At 48.4% G+C, this 15,525-nt stretch overlaps 4 protein-coding genes across 4 annotated transcripts; 2 read left to right on the top strand and 2 right to left on the bottom strand.

Annotated features, from left to right (window-relative positions):
* The first annotated feature begins 468 nt into the window (after window positions 1–468).
* On the top strand, window positions 469–2,578 carry BKA67DRAFT_691983 (uncharacterized protein). The gene is made up of 4 exons (XM_046109199.1): window positions 469–974; window positions 1,030–1,643; window positions 1,702–2,051; window positions 2,101–2,578. Exons 1-4 carry the CDS (start codon window positions 776–778, stop codon window positions 2,417–2,419), a joined length of 1,482 nt encoding a protein of 493 aa, XP_045956910.1. The 5' UTR covers window positions 469–775; the 3' UTR covers window positions 2,420–2,578.
* A 3,227-nt stretch (window positions 2,579–5,805) lies between these two features.
* Window positions 5,806–7,103, top strand: BKA67DRAFT_677717 (uncharacterized protein; the record flags this gene model as incomplete). The annotated part of the gene is made up of 3 exons (XM_046108834.1): window positions 5,806–5,841; window positions 5,912–6,340; window positions 6,422–7,103. 3 exons carry the CDS (start codon window positions 5,806–5,808, stop codon window positions 6,869–6,871), a joined length of 915 nt encoding a protein of 304 aa, XP_045956909.1. The 3' UTR covers window positions 6,872–7,103.
* A 408-nt stretch (window positions 7,104–7,511) lies between these two features.
* On the bottom strand, window positions 7,512–9,929 carry BKA67DRAFT_659324 (glycoside hydrolase family 2 protein; the record flags this gene model as incomplete). Its single annotated transcript, XM_046107420.1, has 6 exons — window positions 7,512–7,642; window positions 7,729–7,913; window positions 8,051–8,181; window positions 8,236–8,571; window positions 8,629–9,098; window positions 9,227–9,929. 6 exons carry the CDS (start codon window positions 9,927–9,929, stop codon window positions 7,512–7,514), a joined length of 1,956 nt encoding a protein of 651 aa, XP_045956908.1.
* A 2,610-nt stretch (window positions 9,930–12,539) lies between these two features.
* BKA67DRAFT_691980 (uncharacterized protein) lies at window positions 12,540–15,192 on the bottom strand. Its single transcript, XM_046109198.1, has 2 exons — window positions 14,553–15,192; window positions 12,540–14,487 (listed from the first exon to the last, which is right to left on the bottom strand). Exons 1-2 carry the CDS (start codon window positions 14,799–14,801, stop codon window positions 12,772–12,774), a joined length of 1,965 nt encoding a protein of 654 aa, XP_045956907.1. The 5' UTR covers window positions 14,802–15,192; the 3' UTR covers window positions 12,540–12,771.
* Between the last annotated feature and the right edge of the window lie 333 nt (window positions 15,193–15,525).

The raw sequence follows: 15,525 nt of genomic DNA, 5'->3' as shown, positions 1-15,525 counted from the left end.
CCGTTCTCAACTTTTAACATGACAAGGACTTGAGAATGATGCCTACTTTGGTCGATGAATCCACGGATTTTATGAATAGTCGCTGTTAATAAATTTGAAAAAGAAAAAGAAAAACCAGCGTAAACTAAGTCACCCGGATCTTTCAAGGCTTCCCTTTGGTTCTTTTAGAGGTCTTTAGGTAATATAGTTATCGAACTTGAAGTACCTAATGTGCCTTCATAGTACACAAATTATAGCTCCTAACTAACCACTGGTCAATCAAATGCCACCTGTAGCTCAAGCCATTCATTGTCCCACTTTTAACAATCAAAGCTAATTGGCACTCGCCATAGCCATTATGGAAACATACTTAGTGCGGAGATTTATTACCGCTGATACAGGGTTTTCTTCCACTTATTCAGCCAATCGGGGGTTGTGGCAGATGCTGGTGTCCGAGTCCGCTTATTTAGCACAACTACGCGTCCGATACCTTGCTTTAGCAACATACGCGTATAGCACTATTGACACTGCACGGCGCACCCATTTCAAGCGACCAGATTTAGGGGTCCTGTGGTCTCATCACTGCTCACAATGTCCTACTTATCTTACTCGGAAAGTAAGTTGATGCCGGACGGGGCTTTTCGGATATCCTCAGGCGCCCGGATTGGATTATTAGTATTTAGGCATCTGAGTTATCTAATTCAAAAGGCGCGCTGGGAGTAACTCAAGAATATAAAAGCCTCGTCAACCGACTACAGAACACCAATTTCTCTGCTTAGAACGCAAACCAAGCAAGATGGATGCCAGCACAACCTTAGCGGTAGACCCTCAGACTGCCAACGTCATTGTCGACCATGTTCTTCGTTATGCTCCCACCGGAATCAATGTCAAAATCATCGGAGCCGGTGTTGGTGGTCTCCTTAGTGCACTCGAATGCTGGAGAAAGGGCCACGATGTTGAAGTACTAGAAAGAGCACCTGCTCTGTCACACATAGGTTAGCAGCACCCTGAGCGGTGTATCGTGTTAAAAACTAATAGTTGTCGTGATAGGTGACACCATAACCCCTGGCCCTTCAGGCATCGTAGTATTTAAGCACTATCCTACGATGCTCGAAGAGTATACCAAGCTTTCTGTCAAAGCTAAGCTCTATGCTTATAGCCTAGAGGGACAAGCCGTCGGACGTCCGCAAGAGTTTGAATGGAACCAACAAGATGTTGCGGAACACGTTGCCCACCCTATCCACGTGCCTATGGCCATTAGTCGATCTGACCTCGTGGAAATTCTTTACGACCAGTGTCAGAGGCTGGGGATTCCCGTTCGTTGGGGGGTCTCTATCAAAGATTACGAAGAAGACTCGCATCTGCAAGCTGGTATCGCCGTTTCTGGGGATGAGCGCTTTAGCGCTGACGTTGTCGTTGCTGCAGACGGTCTTGGTTCCAAGTCCCATAAGCTCATCCTTGGTGAGAATGTTCGTGCTGTGCCTACTGGATATACGATTTACCGTGCTGCTCTTTGGACGAGAGATTTGAAAAATGCGCCTCTACTACAAGAAGCTGTACGTGATGGACAAGCGGCTGTCACCCGATTTTACCTGGGTCACAATATCCATATTGTCTTCGTCATTTCAACCCGCTTTATTGCATTGAATATCACTCTACCTGATGTGAGTACTTTCCCCTCCAACCTATGTACCGGGTGATTTCTGATCGACCTAAATAAAGGTTGACCAAGGTCCGATTGTTGAATCATGGTCGTCTACCATAACGAGGGAAGAAATGATGGCTCGTATACCCAACATTGAGTCGCTAGATCCTTATATTGTGGAGGCCATCCGTTGCTTCCCCCAAAACAGTATTGTGGCATGGCGACTGTGCATGAGAGATCCTCAACGAACATGGACTTCCCAGGCTGGTCACGTTGTTCAAGTCGGCGACAGCGCCCATAGTTATGTCCCTACTTCTGGAAGTGGCGGCACCATGGCAATGGAAGATGCAATTACGTTGGCAGAATGTCTAAGACTGGCAGGTCGCGACCACGTAGGAATCGCAACAAAGACCTACCAATTACTTCGGTAGGTATATCGAGATAAGAAATGACCTCGGCTGACTCGCGCGATACAGGCAACCACGCACGCAACTTACTCAGCTCATGGGCCTTAGAAATCGAGCGGTATGGCACACTGCCTCGGCCTTGCAAGCAATGGAATTGCGAAAATTAACAGTCTTTGGGAAATGGGTGTGGATTCACGATGCCGAGAAGTACGCCAAACTCAATTTCCACAAAGCTCGTGCTCACTTGGAAACTGGTGCCGAATTCCAGAATACAAACCTTCCTCCTGGTTATAGGTATGAACCCTGGACAATTCAGAAAGAGGTAGAAAGGGAAAAGAATGGTGTCAAGTCTGATTTAACATCCAATGGCGATTGGAGCCTTGTTTAGACTTGAATGTAGTTGCGCTCTGCGGAGGTATCCTTTTCAGTGCAAGGATCCCCTAGCCCTAAGGCTGCCGACCACTATATAACAGCTCCGTCCGTCTTGTCATCCGTCATTTTAGTTAGTTATTTTCAGTCTTGTTGTCAATCGACTCATTCGTCGCCACACCTTACCAGCTTTGCTGTATATTCGTAGCTACTTCCTAGCTGCTTCGCCTATCCGTTTTCATCGTTTGTAATCCGTCGCAATTCAGAAAACTCTCGTCTGGGTGTTTTATGGTTATCGTCGTTATTATTTTCTTTTATGTGCTTATAATATAATATTAAGTGTTATGAATGCAGGCCAGACAAGGCGGCCTAAAGCAGTCAGCGGCAGCTGGGCCCAGCGGGGACAGCTGCAAACGCCAAACGTTACAAACCTGAACTGAGGAGAAGCCAGGAGTCCACAATAAGTACCATTGACGGAAAAGGATGACAGCTGGCAATGGGAGCAAGCTCGAGATTCTGCAGTATTGGGCGCACTATTTGCAGTATGGATATCATGTTTCCCCGACTTATCTTGGCTTTGCTGTCATGATTTTGCATTCGTAGACGAGCCACTACTTGGTTACAGAAGGCCATTATGCGGGTTACAAGCATATTGCACAGCCAGTGTTTCACGCAAAGACGTTACTACGTCTAGCTATCTCTTTCTGCTCAGTGTTCCTTGGCTTCCCCTCCTTGCACTCGGCAACCATCAAAATCAACGTTGCGACCTCTTACCCGCAGATCTTGATCTGGGCCGCAAAAAAGCTTAACGTGCTTCTAACGTACAAATATATATACACAGCTGTTATGTTCATCGGTAGCCTGCTAACCATGCACGACTCTGGCGTCTGGTATGCTCTACACTTCTTTATAGGCTGCTAGGCGGGGCTGTGTCTATTAGAGACATGGGTGGCGCAAGAGATGTTTATCAAAAACAGAGGACAAGGTTTGTCCAAACCATCTAGCTGGTATGGCGGCTGAAAGATGGCGTAGTGAACGTCTTAAAATGCAACTGGTTTTGTGAATCGGTGCGAATCAAGAATATTACAAAAGCGGTTTGAAGAGGAAGAACTGGCATCAGATGGAGATGTGCACAACCGTTCTGGTGGAGCGAAAACGAAATAATCAATTGAAAAGCTTTAGCAGAGTTAAACCTGCCAGGGGCCGGTTCCAAGGGACTACATATACATGCGTGGATTCAGTGTAGTGTTTGCGAGGCCTAGACATTTATTGGGTGGCATTAAAGCGACGCACAATGATACGGGTTACAGATTTCTTTGTCTGTATATTAACTGTATGATGGGAGGGTCACAGCAGCTTCTCGTGAATCCCTAGACATAATCAGTCTCGTGATCCTACATATCAAGCAATGATCGTACATCTGACCCGCTTCAAGAAGTATCACAGTTACTACAGAAAAGAATTGCTAAATAGTTGAATGTGGACTGACTTTCTAAGAAGTGTTCTTACCATTTTGGTCTTCGGATAGACGATTTGCGACTACCAGGCCCCCTAGTCCGGCGCCAACAATTATGTAATCGTATGTTAAGAGCAATTAGAAGTAGACGAGTTAGAGTCAAGAACCAAACTACTCGAAGACGATATTATACACAAAAAAGCAAAGTGAGACTATGGAATAATTGGGAACATGCCCCTCCAATGGAGGATGGCTTTAATTTTCCGACTCTTGCAAAGCCTTGTAATCCATATTAAGGCGTTGCAATGACGGCTACTTGCTAACCTAGAATGAAAGGTATCCAACGTGTTAAGCATTATATCAGGTTGGCTAGAGGCAATCCGCCTAGGCACAAGTAGGGCTAAGACTTAGCCCCAAGGATCGCCCAATTTCAATACAGCACGACACATACTTGGTTCTAGACACGACCTATCCTTCTAATACTCAAACGGTGATGGGCGTCATGACTCTATAAGGTCATGATACTGATCAAGTGTGTGTATATTAGTCCTCAGTAGAGTGTTGTTCAGTGGCGTGGTTCCTTAGCTATTCTGAGGGATCCCTAAAGGCTATCTATCCAGGGTGGACTGTGCACCTCAGGCATCTATCTAATTAGTAGCACCAGGCAACCATCAAACGGCCCTTAGGATACCTTAGTCGGGACAGCGACGGGTCAGCCTCTGCTTTTAAGGTTAGTCGTTTAGACGACAATTAATAGGCTTTAGTGTGGCAGACCGAGATCTAGCTATACTATGTCTATGAGGATCTACTATGGTAAGCGCCTCAGCCTACAACCTAGAGCCTTGGAACGTACAGTAGTCTTCTGACAGTTTAGGTTAGTGGATCGTTTCGACTAGTTCAAGGGATCCCACTTTCAGCCGCTAAAGATCCCTATTCCAGGCACTGTTGAACCGACGACTATAATTCTTGAACAAGCGTTGGCGAGCTGGTTCACCAGATCCTAAATATAGGAGGTATAGAGGCCGAAATTAAGAGCTTCTAAACTAGTTAAATATGGTGAAACTTGTAAAATATAATATTATATAGTCTTAATCGTTATAAGACCGTATCTTTAAGGGCGCTTTACATGCTTTATTTATATTAATATAATTAATAATTATTAAATATTTTAAATTACTTTACTTTAATGTAACGACCTGGCCAAGGTGCCAGCCTAGCGCTTGAGCAGCGTGCGAAGTACGCCCGTGCGTAGTCGGTGTAAAACCCCCGCTTCGCAACTAGCGATAGAGACATTCCTTTTCTCCTCCTTAGAATAAGTCTCTGAATATAATCGTTACGCCTAGGAGCTTATCATCTGGTGATATTATCGTAACTGTTACATAACCTTAGTTTATTATATAGTAATATTAATGTCTTATTATAATGTAAACAATCAGTCATGTTCTTCTTAAGTAAAAAGTCCGAAGATTTCTTCTTCAAACCCCCTGAGTTTTTACTACCGGAAGTAATTTGTATCCGAGCTATAAGCAGGTCGGATCTAAAGTGTGCCCGGTACATATATAATTCTTTCTAAGCTGTGAATCTACCACGCCATATTAATACACATTGTCTTCATGAATCGAATGTCTTGGGCCTTTGAATTATCGTCTCCTGCAGGGAGTATGATGTGATCACCAATGGCAATAGGATGCTCGGCGCGCTCAGTCATCGACCCAGAAACCTGATTACTCAACTACCGAATGCGTATGGGTCAGCGCAATCGATCTTGGCACTATGAGCAGCGCTGTACAGGTATAAAGAGCAAGTCATATCTCGACGATAACATACCTCTGGCTCATAAGATCAGTCCCACAAAAAACTTCGATTCCACCGGCTCCTCCAAGTATTCCAAGTAACGCTTCCCTATCATCACTGGAACAGCGAAGTATCAAGACTAGCTCTTGTCCGATATGTCACCACCACTTAAGAACGTTGTAGTGGTCGGAGTAAGTCCATATTTCTTGCTGTCCTCCTCAGCCGCTCTTGCACTTTACAAATCACTGACAACACCGCAAGGCCTCCGGCAGCCTCGGCGCACCGGTCGTCAAGGAGCTTCTCTCCCAAGGCTTCACGGTCACAGCCCTGACCCGGGCCAACTCAAAGTCCACGTTCCCCGCGGACATCGTCGTCAAGAGGGTCGAAGACTTCAGCTCGGTCCCGGCGCTGACGACCGCGCTGCAAGGCCAGGACGCCGTCGTATCCGCCGTCGCGGGCGAGGCCATCGGCGACCAAAAGGCCCTGGCCGACGCTGCTGCCGCCGCAGGAGTGAGGCGTTTCGTGCCTTCTGAGTTTGGGTTCAACACCCGCACCATGGCCGAGGACTCTCCAGATCTCTTTGCGCTGCTCGGCGGCAAGACCAGGTTCCTTGACTATCTGATCGAGAAGGTCACGCAGAACGAGCAGTTCTCGTGGACTGGTATCTCGACTGGAAGCTTTGTCGACTGGGTAAGTCCTATTTGCAGCCGGTCTTGGCTAGCAGAATAAAGTGTAGAAAGGCTGCTGACGGTATCGTGTGTGCTGAAATAGACCTTGGGAAACGGACTATACGGCATCGACCTGGCAGCCAGGACAGCGACGATTTACGACTCGGGTGACAACCGCTTCCAGGTTGCGAGCCTTCCTTTCATCGGCAAGGCCATCGCCAGCGTTCTGAGTCACCCCGAGGAGACGAAGAACAAGTACCTCGCCATCGGCGCCAATACCTCTCAGAACGAGATTCTACAGATCTTGGAACAGGAGACGGCCCAGAAGTGGAAAGTCGAGCATGCCCAGACGGCTGACCTGGTCACGGCCGGCCGTGCAGCGCTCCAGAATGGCAAGCACGGTGAGGCGTTTGTTCCGTTGTTTTTGAGGTATGCTTTTGGAGAGGAACACTCCCTGAAGCCCGAGGAGAATAAAAACAGCCTGCTTGGACTGGAACAAGAAGATCTCACTGCGGTCGTCGGGGCATTAGTTCAAAGCAAAGCTTCCGCTTAGCCTGTAGAAACCTATAAATGGATTTGGACAACTCGCCGCCCAAACAGTTTAATTTATCAACAGGTATGCTTAGAGTTTAAAGAGTTTATTAGGCCAGCTAGCATTTATACCACTTACTAGAAAACTTGAATTCTTTTTGGCCCAGATAACTTTTCGTTATCGGCCAATTTTTAAATAGGCATTCTTCATCTGAAGTTTGATAACTGTGTCTATGTCCCGGTAAACTTTCGCGTAGTAGTAAACAAAATAAGTAGTGTGATCATGTACCACTTCTACAGATTGACAAATCAAGACAAGACTCAACTGTCCACTTGATCCTGTAGACTTTTACTCTGACTCTGTTTGCAGCCTGAATTCCTTTGCCAGTTCCATGCGAGTTATACCACTACATATATATATGTGGCTTCAGTAGGCTTCATTAAATAATAGTATAAGTACAATACTATTTCAATTTATCAGTTGGCATGGCCCATCATCATACAATAGTTGAGTTTATCCGAAATATAACAGATGATGGTTGCTATAGCCATTATTATTTATATTCGTTATTCATACTGGTGTTTGTGGGGGGGGGGGGGGGGGGGGGGGGGGGGGGGGTAGATAAGTCTCAGAATCAAGAAAACGCACATCACTTGGCGATCTATAACAATTCCATCACTACTGTTGAATTTCCACCGCCCACCTTCTCACTAGCAGTGTCATATAGAGCTTGAATGTCGCGCTTCCATTGTTTTGTGTAGGGACGCTTGATCCTCCGGTCATACGAGAGCACTGTTACGAATTATCAGCAATCAGGGATGTCAAATTGTGCACACTTTTGCATATGGTAAAAGGAGGGGGGAGGGGAGTTTACTAACATCCGTTGACCTCGCCCTCAACGTCTGTAGTTTGCGTCCAGATGGCACCGCTGCAAGCAAAGTACTGGATCTGCTGGCGGAGTTCCTCGAGCAGAAGATGAGCTCTGTAGTTATAGGCTGCCTCGTCTAGATCTATTTCGTAGGTCTCGTTGATGCCGTTTATGGCTTGTTGCACATTCCAAAGACTATGGAGACAAGGTCAACTGGAGTTCAACGGCCACAACAGACACGTCGCGAGCCCGATTGATACAACCGTCTGCTAATTTTGCAGAAACTGTAATACCACGGGAAACTCAACGGAAAGGAGATAGTGAACACGTACTGTTCGATTGAAAGGTTCATGCCAATGCCACCAAACTCGCCCTGGAGAGCAATTCGCTGCGGATCATATGGCGACGACCGAATTGAATAAAAAGGAGTTCCGCACTGGGGATTGGCGTAGTGGTGGTTGTCCTGCACGGTGATCAGTAGACTGCCACGACATCATGCGCTTGTAAAAATGCCCACAGAGTAGTCACCAAACCCGTTGTCCCACCAGCCCGAAGTAGCACTGATGAGTCGTGTCGGGTCGAGTTCCCGGGCCCTGTCAGCCATACGCGCTTCAGGGTGCGATCCGTCGTCGAGCTGGCCCCAGCCCTCGTTATAGATGACCCATGTGTAGATGCTGGGGTACGATCTGTGCTGGGTAATGAGGAGGTCGAACTGTCGTTCGAACTCCACCTGCTGCTCGGCATCCGGGAATATGTTGTCTGAGTCTTTGGGGTAGAGGCATGGCATATCTTGTATTAGCAAGAGCCCCAGCTCGTCGCACGCGCGGTAGAACAGGGCTGGCTCGACCTTGATCTTTCAAACACGAGTTTCGTCAGCCACGATCTAGGCACAATGTCTTTTCCTACTCACATGTTTTCGAAGCATGTTGAATCCTAGGCTCTTGAGGTACTGCAAGTCGAACACCATCGCCTCCCGATTAGGCGGCGTATATATACCATCGGGCCAAAATCCCTGATCAAGCGTTCCAAAATGGAAGAAAAACTCTCCGTTGAGCAAGGGTCGCTGGATACCATCGACCGTGCCTTTCGAGATTGTGCGAAACCCGGTGTAGCTTGTAACCTCATCAGAACCTACCGTCACTGAGATGTTGTACAAAGTGGGCGAATCAGGAGACCAGAGCTCCGGTGAGTCAACTACGAAGCTGAGAGCTTGGTTTGCCGGCCCCTTGTACGAACCAACAACTTCACCATCCGCGTCCAGGACAGATATACTAACGCTGTTCGAATGATTCGATCCACCTACAGTGTGACCGTTCGAATTTCCGCGCCGTCGATACCATCCAGCTTCATGAGCATTCGTCACGTTCACCGTAATGTCGACTGTACGGCTCATTAGCTCATAGTCCATGACGCTGTAGTACACTAGAAGGAAGAACGAATAAGAAGAAGTGAATGAGATGCGACAGCGGTTGTGCATGAGTGAATTGGTATGAAGTGAACCACCTCACCTTTGCCATACATATCAGCAGCGATGTCTAGGCCACTGATATAAGTCTGCGGCACATGCTCCATCCAAACCGTCTGCCAGATGCCAGTGCACGAGCGATAAAATATATGACCCGGTTGGCGAGTCTGCTTGCCGAGAGGAATGTTGTAATCAGTAGTATTCAAGTCAGTGGGATCGAAGACGAACACAGCCAATTTATTCGTGCCATCGTGCCGAAGGTAGTCAGTGACATCGGCGCTGAAATGCCAGTATCCACCGGTGTGCGTATTAACGCTCTTGCCGTTGACGAAGACGGTGGCCTGGTAATCGACTGCCTCGAAGTTGAGCAGGATGCGTCCATCGTTTCCTAGCCATTCCGACGGGATGTCCAGGTCGCGGGTCCACCAGGAGTGAGTCACGTTAAGAGCCTGAACTCCGGACAGAGCGCTTTCGAGACACGAGGGCACCAGCACATCCTGGTTAAGCGTCTCGTTAACAGGGGCTATCTTGCCCTCGTCCGCCGTTGCGTTCCGGTACTTCCATATACCGTTGAGGTTCCGCCATGAGGGCCGGTACAGAAGTGGTCTGGGGTGTTCAGGCCAAGGGTTTGTCCCGACTTTGTACGTCCAGTCCGTGTCCAGTGGCGGTTTCTGGACCTCGTAACTCAGAGCCGGGATGGCCAGGAGAGCTGCTGCTATGCCTCCATACATACCATAGATATGCATCTTGGTAAGGGCGCCAGGGTCCAACAAGTGGTTATATAGCAATAATTCAGCAGGAGATGCGGGATGGTGACTTCTATCCGTGGGTTATTCCGTGTGCACGATGAAATGAATCAATTATCTTCTAGTTATATTGGACCGCGGAATCAATTGTATAACTCGACCTGTATTTTCTTGTGAAAAAGACCACAAGCAAGAAGATGAGATAACGGAATCACAATGTTTCAGGTTGTGACACTTGTTGAACTCAAGCCGAATCTTAATCTGCCTAATTGTGGGAAAAAGAGAAGATTTATAAGTATGATGAGCAGTACGTATAGGCCGGCAGATCAAGACTAGTCATCTGGTTCCTGGACCCGTATCTCTACAAGTTCCAAGGGCGGCATGTCTTGGTCATTCTTCGTGCCCCATAAGGCACATCGGAGTGCTTGGCAGAAAATGAAAGGCGTGATGATGCACGACATTGTTGGCCGTGCAGACGTCGTGTCAATGAGTGGAGTAGTCCTGATGCTTGCAGGTGCGCACAGAGGTATACGGCTTGGTATCTTGGAAGCTTGTAACCAGCTGACAAGGAGACTCAAGGATCCCAGTGTGGCTGCATCGGTCACTACTTCGGCTCACGCGGAGAAGCTGGGGGTGGAGAATGACTAGGAACAGAAGTACCGGTCTTAGATCCATCCTGCCATGATAAGTTTCTAGGAAAGACACGGGATGTAAGGGGCTAGGAAATCATCAGCCACTTGGCATATATTTAAAGGAATCAAGGAGAGAATATGAATAGACCAGGAAATCGATAGACACAGTGGTGCTCTCAACGAGAACCTGAGAACTTTCTGTTGCTTGGTAGCATTTGCTTCAATCGACTATTCCAATTAGTAGTTCATAATCAAATAAGGCGTACAGGACCCTAATTACTAAGATATCGCCTGGCTGTGTCATCAGCCACGGTTTCGCGGTCACTGACATCTGCCAAGCACATTGCCGTACGATTGTGGAACTTGTGACGAGCCACAAACGTCTAAAGTTCAGTGTCGCTAGTCCAGAACCACTTATTACTTGTTCCTAATTTGAAAGTTGAGGCTCTTCGACAAGGTCCGTTATAAAGAAGGTCTTGATGGGATTTGTGGAAGAACCTTCGTGGTTGTTGAGGCTAGATGAGATAGCTTTTACTATGCCAAAGTATTGTTTCCCAGAGTGAGGGACATGACGTTACAGCATGAGAGGGGAAGCAAATGTGAATCAAGCCATTGCATACTTGGAGATTGATCGATGCACTTGCAATGGGATCACTCGTACGGGCCGACGACCCAAGAAGTCCACATGACGCTGTCTGCATCATGCACGGAATTGTGCTGGCTCTGTATGAACAAACAGTTCACGGTCGGTAGTAGCAACTGCCTTGCGTTTAAAGGTAGCATGTGGACTTTCCGATATGCGCCTTGATAAGAGCAGCGAATTTAGAAAGATGCTCTTCGAACGACCACGCTAGTTTACGGAAGTTCTCACCCTTGAGTTCCGGGCGCGCAACTTACTGATCGCCATTGGTCAAGGCTGTTAAAAGTTCGAACCAATCGATGACTGGTGGGACGTAGTAATAATGATGATGCAGATAGAACCATATACATAGCAAATGCGGTCAGCACATGCAGAAGAAGGTCATCAATCCTGCTCGGGGCATTTTAATAATGCACGAGCCTGGAGCTTGGCTTCGGGAGGCTTGCAAGCTTGTTTCCTTCTCGTCACAGTGGGGCCCAGGATCCGACCCGTGCGGGGACGTTTGCGGGGAATCCCACTACTATCAACCAGGACCTCAACATCGGAGACAGTACGTACAGGTTAGAATCAATCGAGTATTGTTTGCGCCATCCTGGGTTGTCTAGGTGGTATATCACCAAGCCCTCGGTCTACATGGGACTAGTATCAAGATCACGGTCACTCCTAGGGAACTGTGTCGGATCGATGCAACCACACTTGATAATAGCGATTCGGGATCCAACTGCGTACTTGTCTACAAGTCGAGGTAAGGCTTGCGGCTGCATGCCGACCCATCAGTCCTAAACCGGGCGATGGTAGCATTTAGTAATTCTGAATCTAGGTGGATGGTCTGAGAGGGGAAATTGTTCGAAGCAGCGACGTCGTCCATGTGAACTGTCACGGTGGGTTCAGGCGTCTTGCTATAACTTGTCATACTTTTGACAAGTCTGCTCGGATTAGAAACGGTTGTGCACGCAACCCTAAACACGCTGAAATGAAAGTCGTGTCTCGATGGACTGCATGTGCCGAGCTGCAGTCATGTGGCGCAAAGCAGCTAACCTAGTCGATACTCAGTTTCGATATGTACAATTAGTTCCATATTCTGTACAGTACTACTCGGTATCCGGACTTGAGGCGGTAAAGCGAATAGATCGACGAAGATGGAGAAGACTTTCTTTTGGCAGGTAGTATTCGCACCACATACGAGGATTGGTGGAATCAACACTACTTACGAGATTGAGTAAACCACTGCTGTGAATCTTGTGATTCCCCTATGAAAGTTTGCTTTACACCACTTGACGAGCGTATCAAATGCCAAGCACTGGGCAGGTACCGACCATCAAGAAAAGGTAACCCAGGTGGCCTGTAAATAGTGTTCTATTGTTGTCGGCATTGCCGAATTAATTTCAACATTTATGTTTAAATATATTGCCGCAAGGGCTAAAATAGTCCAGCCCTGGGAAAACCATAACACCGGTAACAGCGCTGAAGCAACAAAAAGCTCAGATGCGCTCATCCTTATATCTTCGTCATCTAGATCTAAAGGTTGTGGTAACGCCAAGTACGCGCCATGAATTCCTGCCCAATAACCTCAATTGCCGCGATGACCACCTGTGCTCATCAGTGTGATTTTTTGCTTCTTTTTCTTCTTTCCTCCTCCCCCAGTTCCACCAGGCGTAGCAGGAGCTGAGTTGGCAGCATCAATACCAAATGCTTCCATTTGTAGAGCGATCTCAGCAGGGCCGAGGAACTCATCATCCTTTAGCCAACCGTCATGGCCAGAGGCTTCGGGTATAGGACCAAGGTCAGGAGACCCGGCTACGACTCTAGTACCCCACACAGTCTTGGAAGTAGAAGGACTTGTAGACATTTCAGCAAGTTGCTCAAAACCTGGCCGGGGGTTTGGAGGTGTGGTGCCAGCTGCAGAGCCGAGTGGTTGAAAGTCTTCCGAGCTGAGCGCCGGGCTTGGGTCATAGGAGTCCTCTTGAGCATTGTCGAAATGACGTCGAGTAGTGCGACCAATCGCTGCAGCCTCCATACGCTCAGCCTGGACTCGCTCTCTCTCCTCTTGCGCGGCCTTGTCCCGATGCGATTTCCTTCGCTTATCAAGCTCGCTCGAGAAAGTGCTTAGGGTTTCTGCAGGAACGATGTCCGTCCAATCGCACTCGAGAAAAGTGACCACACAACCATGTGGGAGATGTGCGAGGTACTTGGCCCTCTTCCGCAACAGATCATCGACAACATGGCCAGTCGAGATATGTTCAACCTGAGGCAGGAGCGTAGAGGGGAAATTCGAATAATCACCGAACTGAGTTTTCAGGATGCGAATGTCGAGGGGTGATAGGTATAGATGCGGAGGTGCACTGTAGAAATGAAACGGGTGGCTCGTATGGGGCTTGTTTTGAATCTTGCCCAGTCCAGTCGCAGGTGTTGCGCCGTCATCATTGCTCGGCTTCTGCTCTCTTAGCCTGTCTCTGGCAGTGGTTATTAATTTTATAGCCTTTGTGGTGGAGTCACCATCCTCGGCGCCGAACTGAATCTCGTCCTCTGTATACTGTTTTCGTAAATCTTCAATTTCTCTGTCGTATTCACTTGCCATGTAATCGGGTGTCCCTTTCATGATTCGAGCATAGTCCAAGACATTTGCGGCAAAATGCCACGGAACCTCCTCGCCGACATTGACCGGATCTGTGCCTCCCTCTTTCGGCAGGGCTAAAGTTGAGCCTGACTCCCTTACCATCAAGCGTAAGACGACGTCATGGCCAGGTTCTGGCAGAGGACTCTCCTGACCGGCGTAGAATCGAACTGGCCGGGTTTCGGCCATCTTGAATGTATCCTCACAAATTGGGCATTTCTTCCAACGGGCTTCTTTCCTTGAGCTTATCTCCTCATCGCTGGAGGAATTCAGAAATCGTATCATACAGGGTAGGCAGAATATGTGGCCACATTGCGCCATCCGAGGGGCGACGGGTTCCGAGAGACAGATTGGGCACGAGGTAGATTGTGACTCGGTCGATGCAACGATCTGCTGGACATGGTTCCAGTCGAGATGCTTGTCGGCATCGCGAGCTTGAGCTGTGTATTCCCCATTCGGGTCTACCACGAATCGATAGTTGGCATGTACGAACTTGGCCTTGTCGATGGGGTGATAGCCAGAGCCTGGGCCCCAAGTGGGTTGTCGTCGAGCGGATCTGCGGTAGCCATGGCCATAGTTGTATTCGTCGGAATGGCGCAAGGGAGTGGAGTAGTTGAGTAGATGTGTGATAGAGGTCTGGCCTCTGCGGCTGTTGATGTTTCTCATGGTCCTCTGGTGGCATTCAGTCAGTACGAAAACCACCGGATGACAGCGGTGATGCAGCCATGTGGACTTACAATCTCATCCATGTCATCATCATCATCCAAACGACTGTCTCTGACCGGCCTCCTCTTCTCCTTGTGCGGCTTCCGGGATGCCTGCCCTTTCCTTGGTGCCGAGTACGAGAGGGCTGGACTGGAGATGGCGGAGCGCCGAGAATTGGAATCGAAGCTCGGTGACGGAACAGAAAATGACTGTGATGGGTTGAAGTTGGATACCGATGCCGAAAGGGACTTTCCTCCCACGTTGAACGGGATCGAGTTCATGATGGCCGAGCCTCCCGGACTCGAAGCAAGACGTGATTGATTTGCCGTATCGGGAACCGGAGTACAGCACCAAAGAGCGTCACGGCTGCGATGACGAACCGTCGGCGGTTGTGTCCTCGCGGAGGGTTCGGTCAGCTGTTCGACAAGGCCGCCACCGGGTAGTCAATCGAGTGCAAGAAAGAGACAGTTGTATGAAGATAAGATAAGATACAAAAGATCCAGAGTAGATGAAAGGGGTCCAAGTGGACGAACCCGGGAGGTTGTGGAGGGGAAGAAACTCGAGATGGCAACGAAGAGTCACCCACGCACCGGCGGGGCAAAATGGTGAAATGGATCCTCCTGAGGACCCGAATGGTGTAGGCGCTTCGCCGCTGACAAGGGAATGATCGGGACGGAGCTTGGCGTCGTCCAGTGCCGCTGTGATAACCTGCATGTGAGTAAGTTTTGGCGAATCCTTACGAGCTTCCAGATCAGCTGACCATCTCGTGATCCAACTTGTAATTCTTCCCGTCCTCGAAGCTCTGACGAACTCGGCGAGTATTTCAAGTTTTCTCGGATCAACCATTGCCTCAGCACATCCCGTTTCTAATCATGAAGACCTGATGCATACGCGATTCATCTATCGGTCCTGCGATCCCATGGAAGGAAGCATAGTGCAACATAGTGCAACCACTAGCTGCTGAGTTTTAGCGTATAGCTCTCGCCACCCGCAAAACGTGTGAGG

Source organism: Truncatella angustata (assembly GCF_020726525.1).
Source record: "Truncatella angustata strain MPI-SDFR-AT-0073 chromosome Unknown BKA67scaffold_5, whole genome shotgun sequence".
NCBI lineage: Eukaryota > Fungi > Ascomycota > Sordariomycetes > Amphisphaeriales > Sporocadaceae > Truncatella > Truncatella angustata.
The sequence above is the reverse complement of the archived record's forward strand: the minus strand, read 5'-3'. Positions and strand labels throughout refer to the sequence as shown.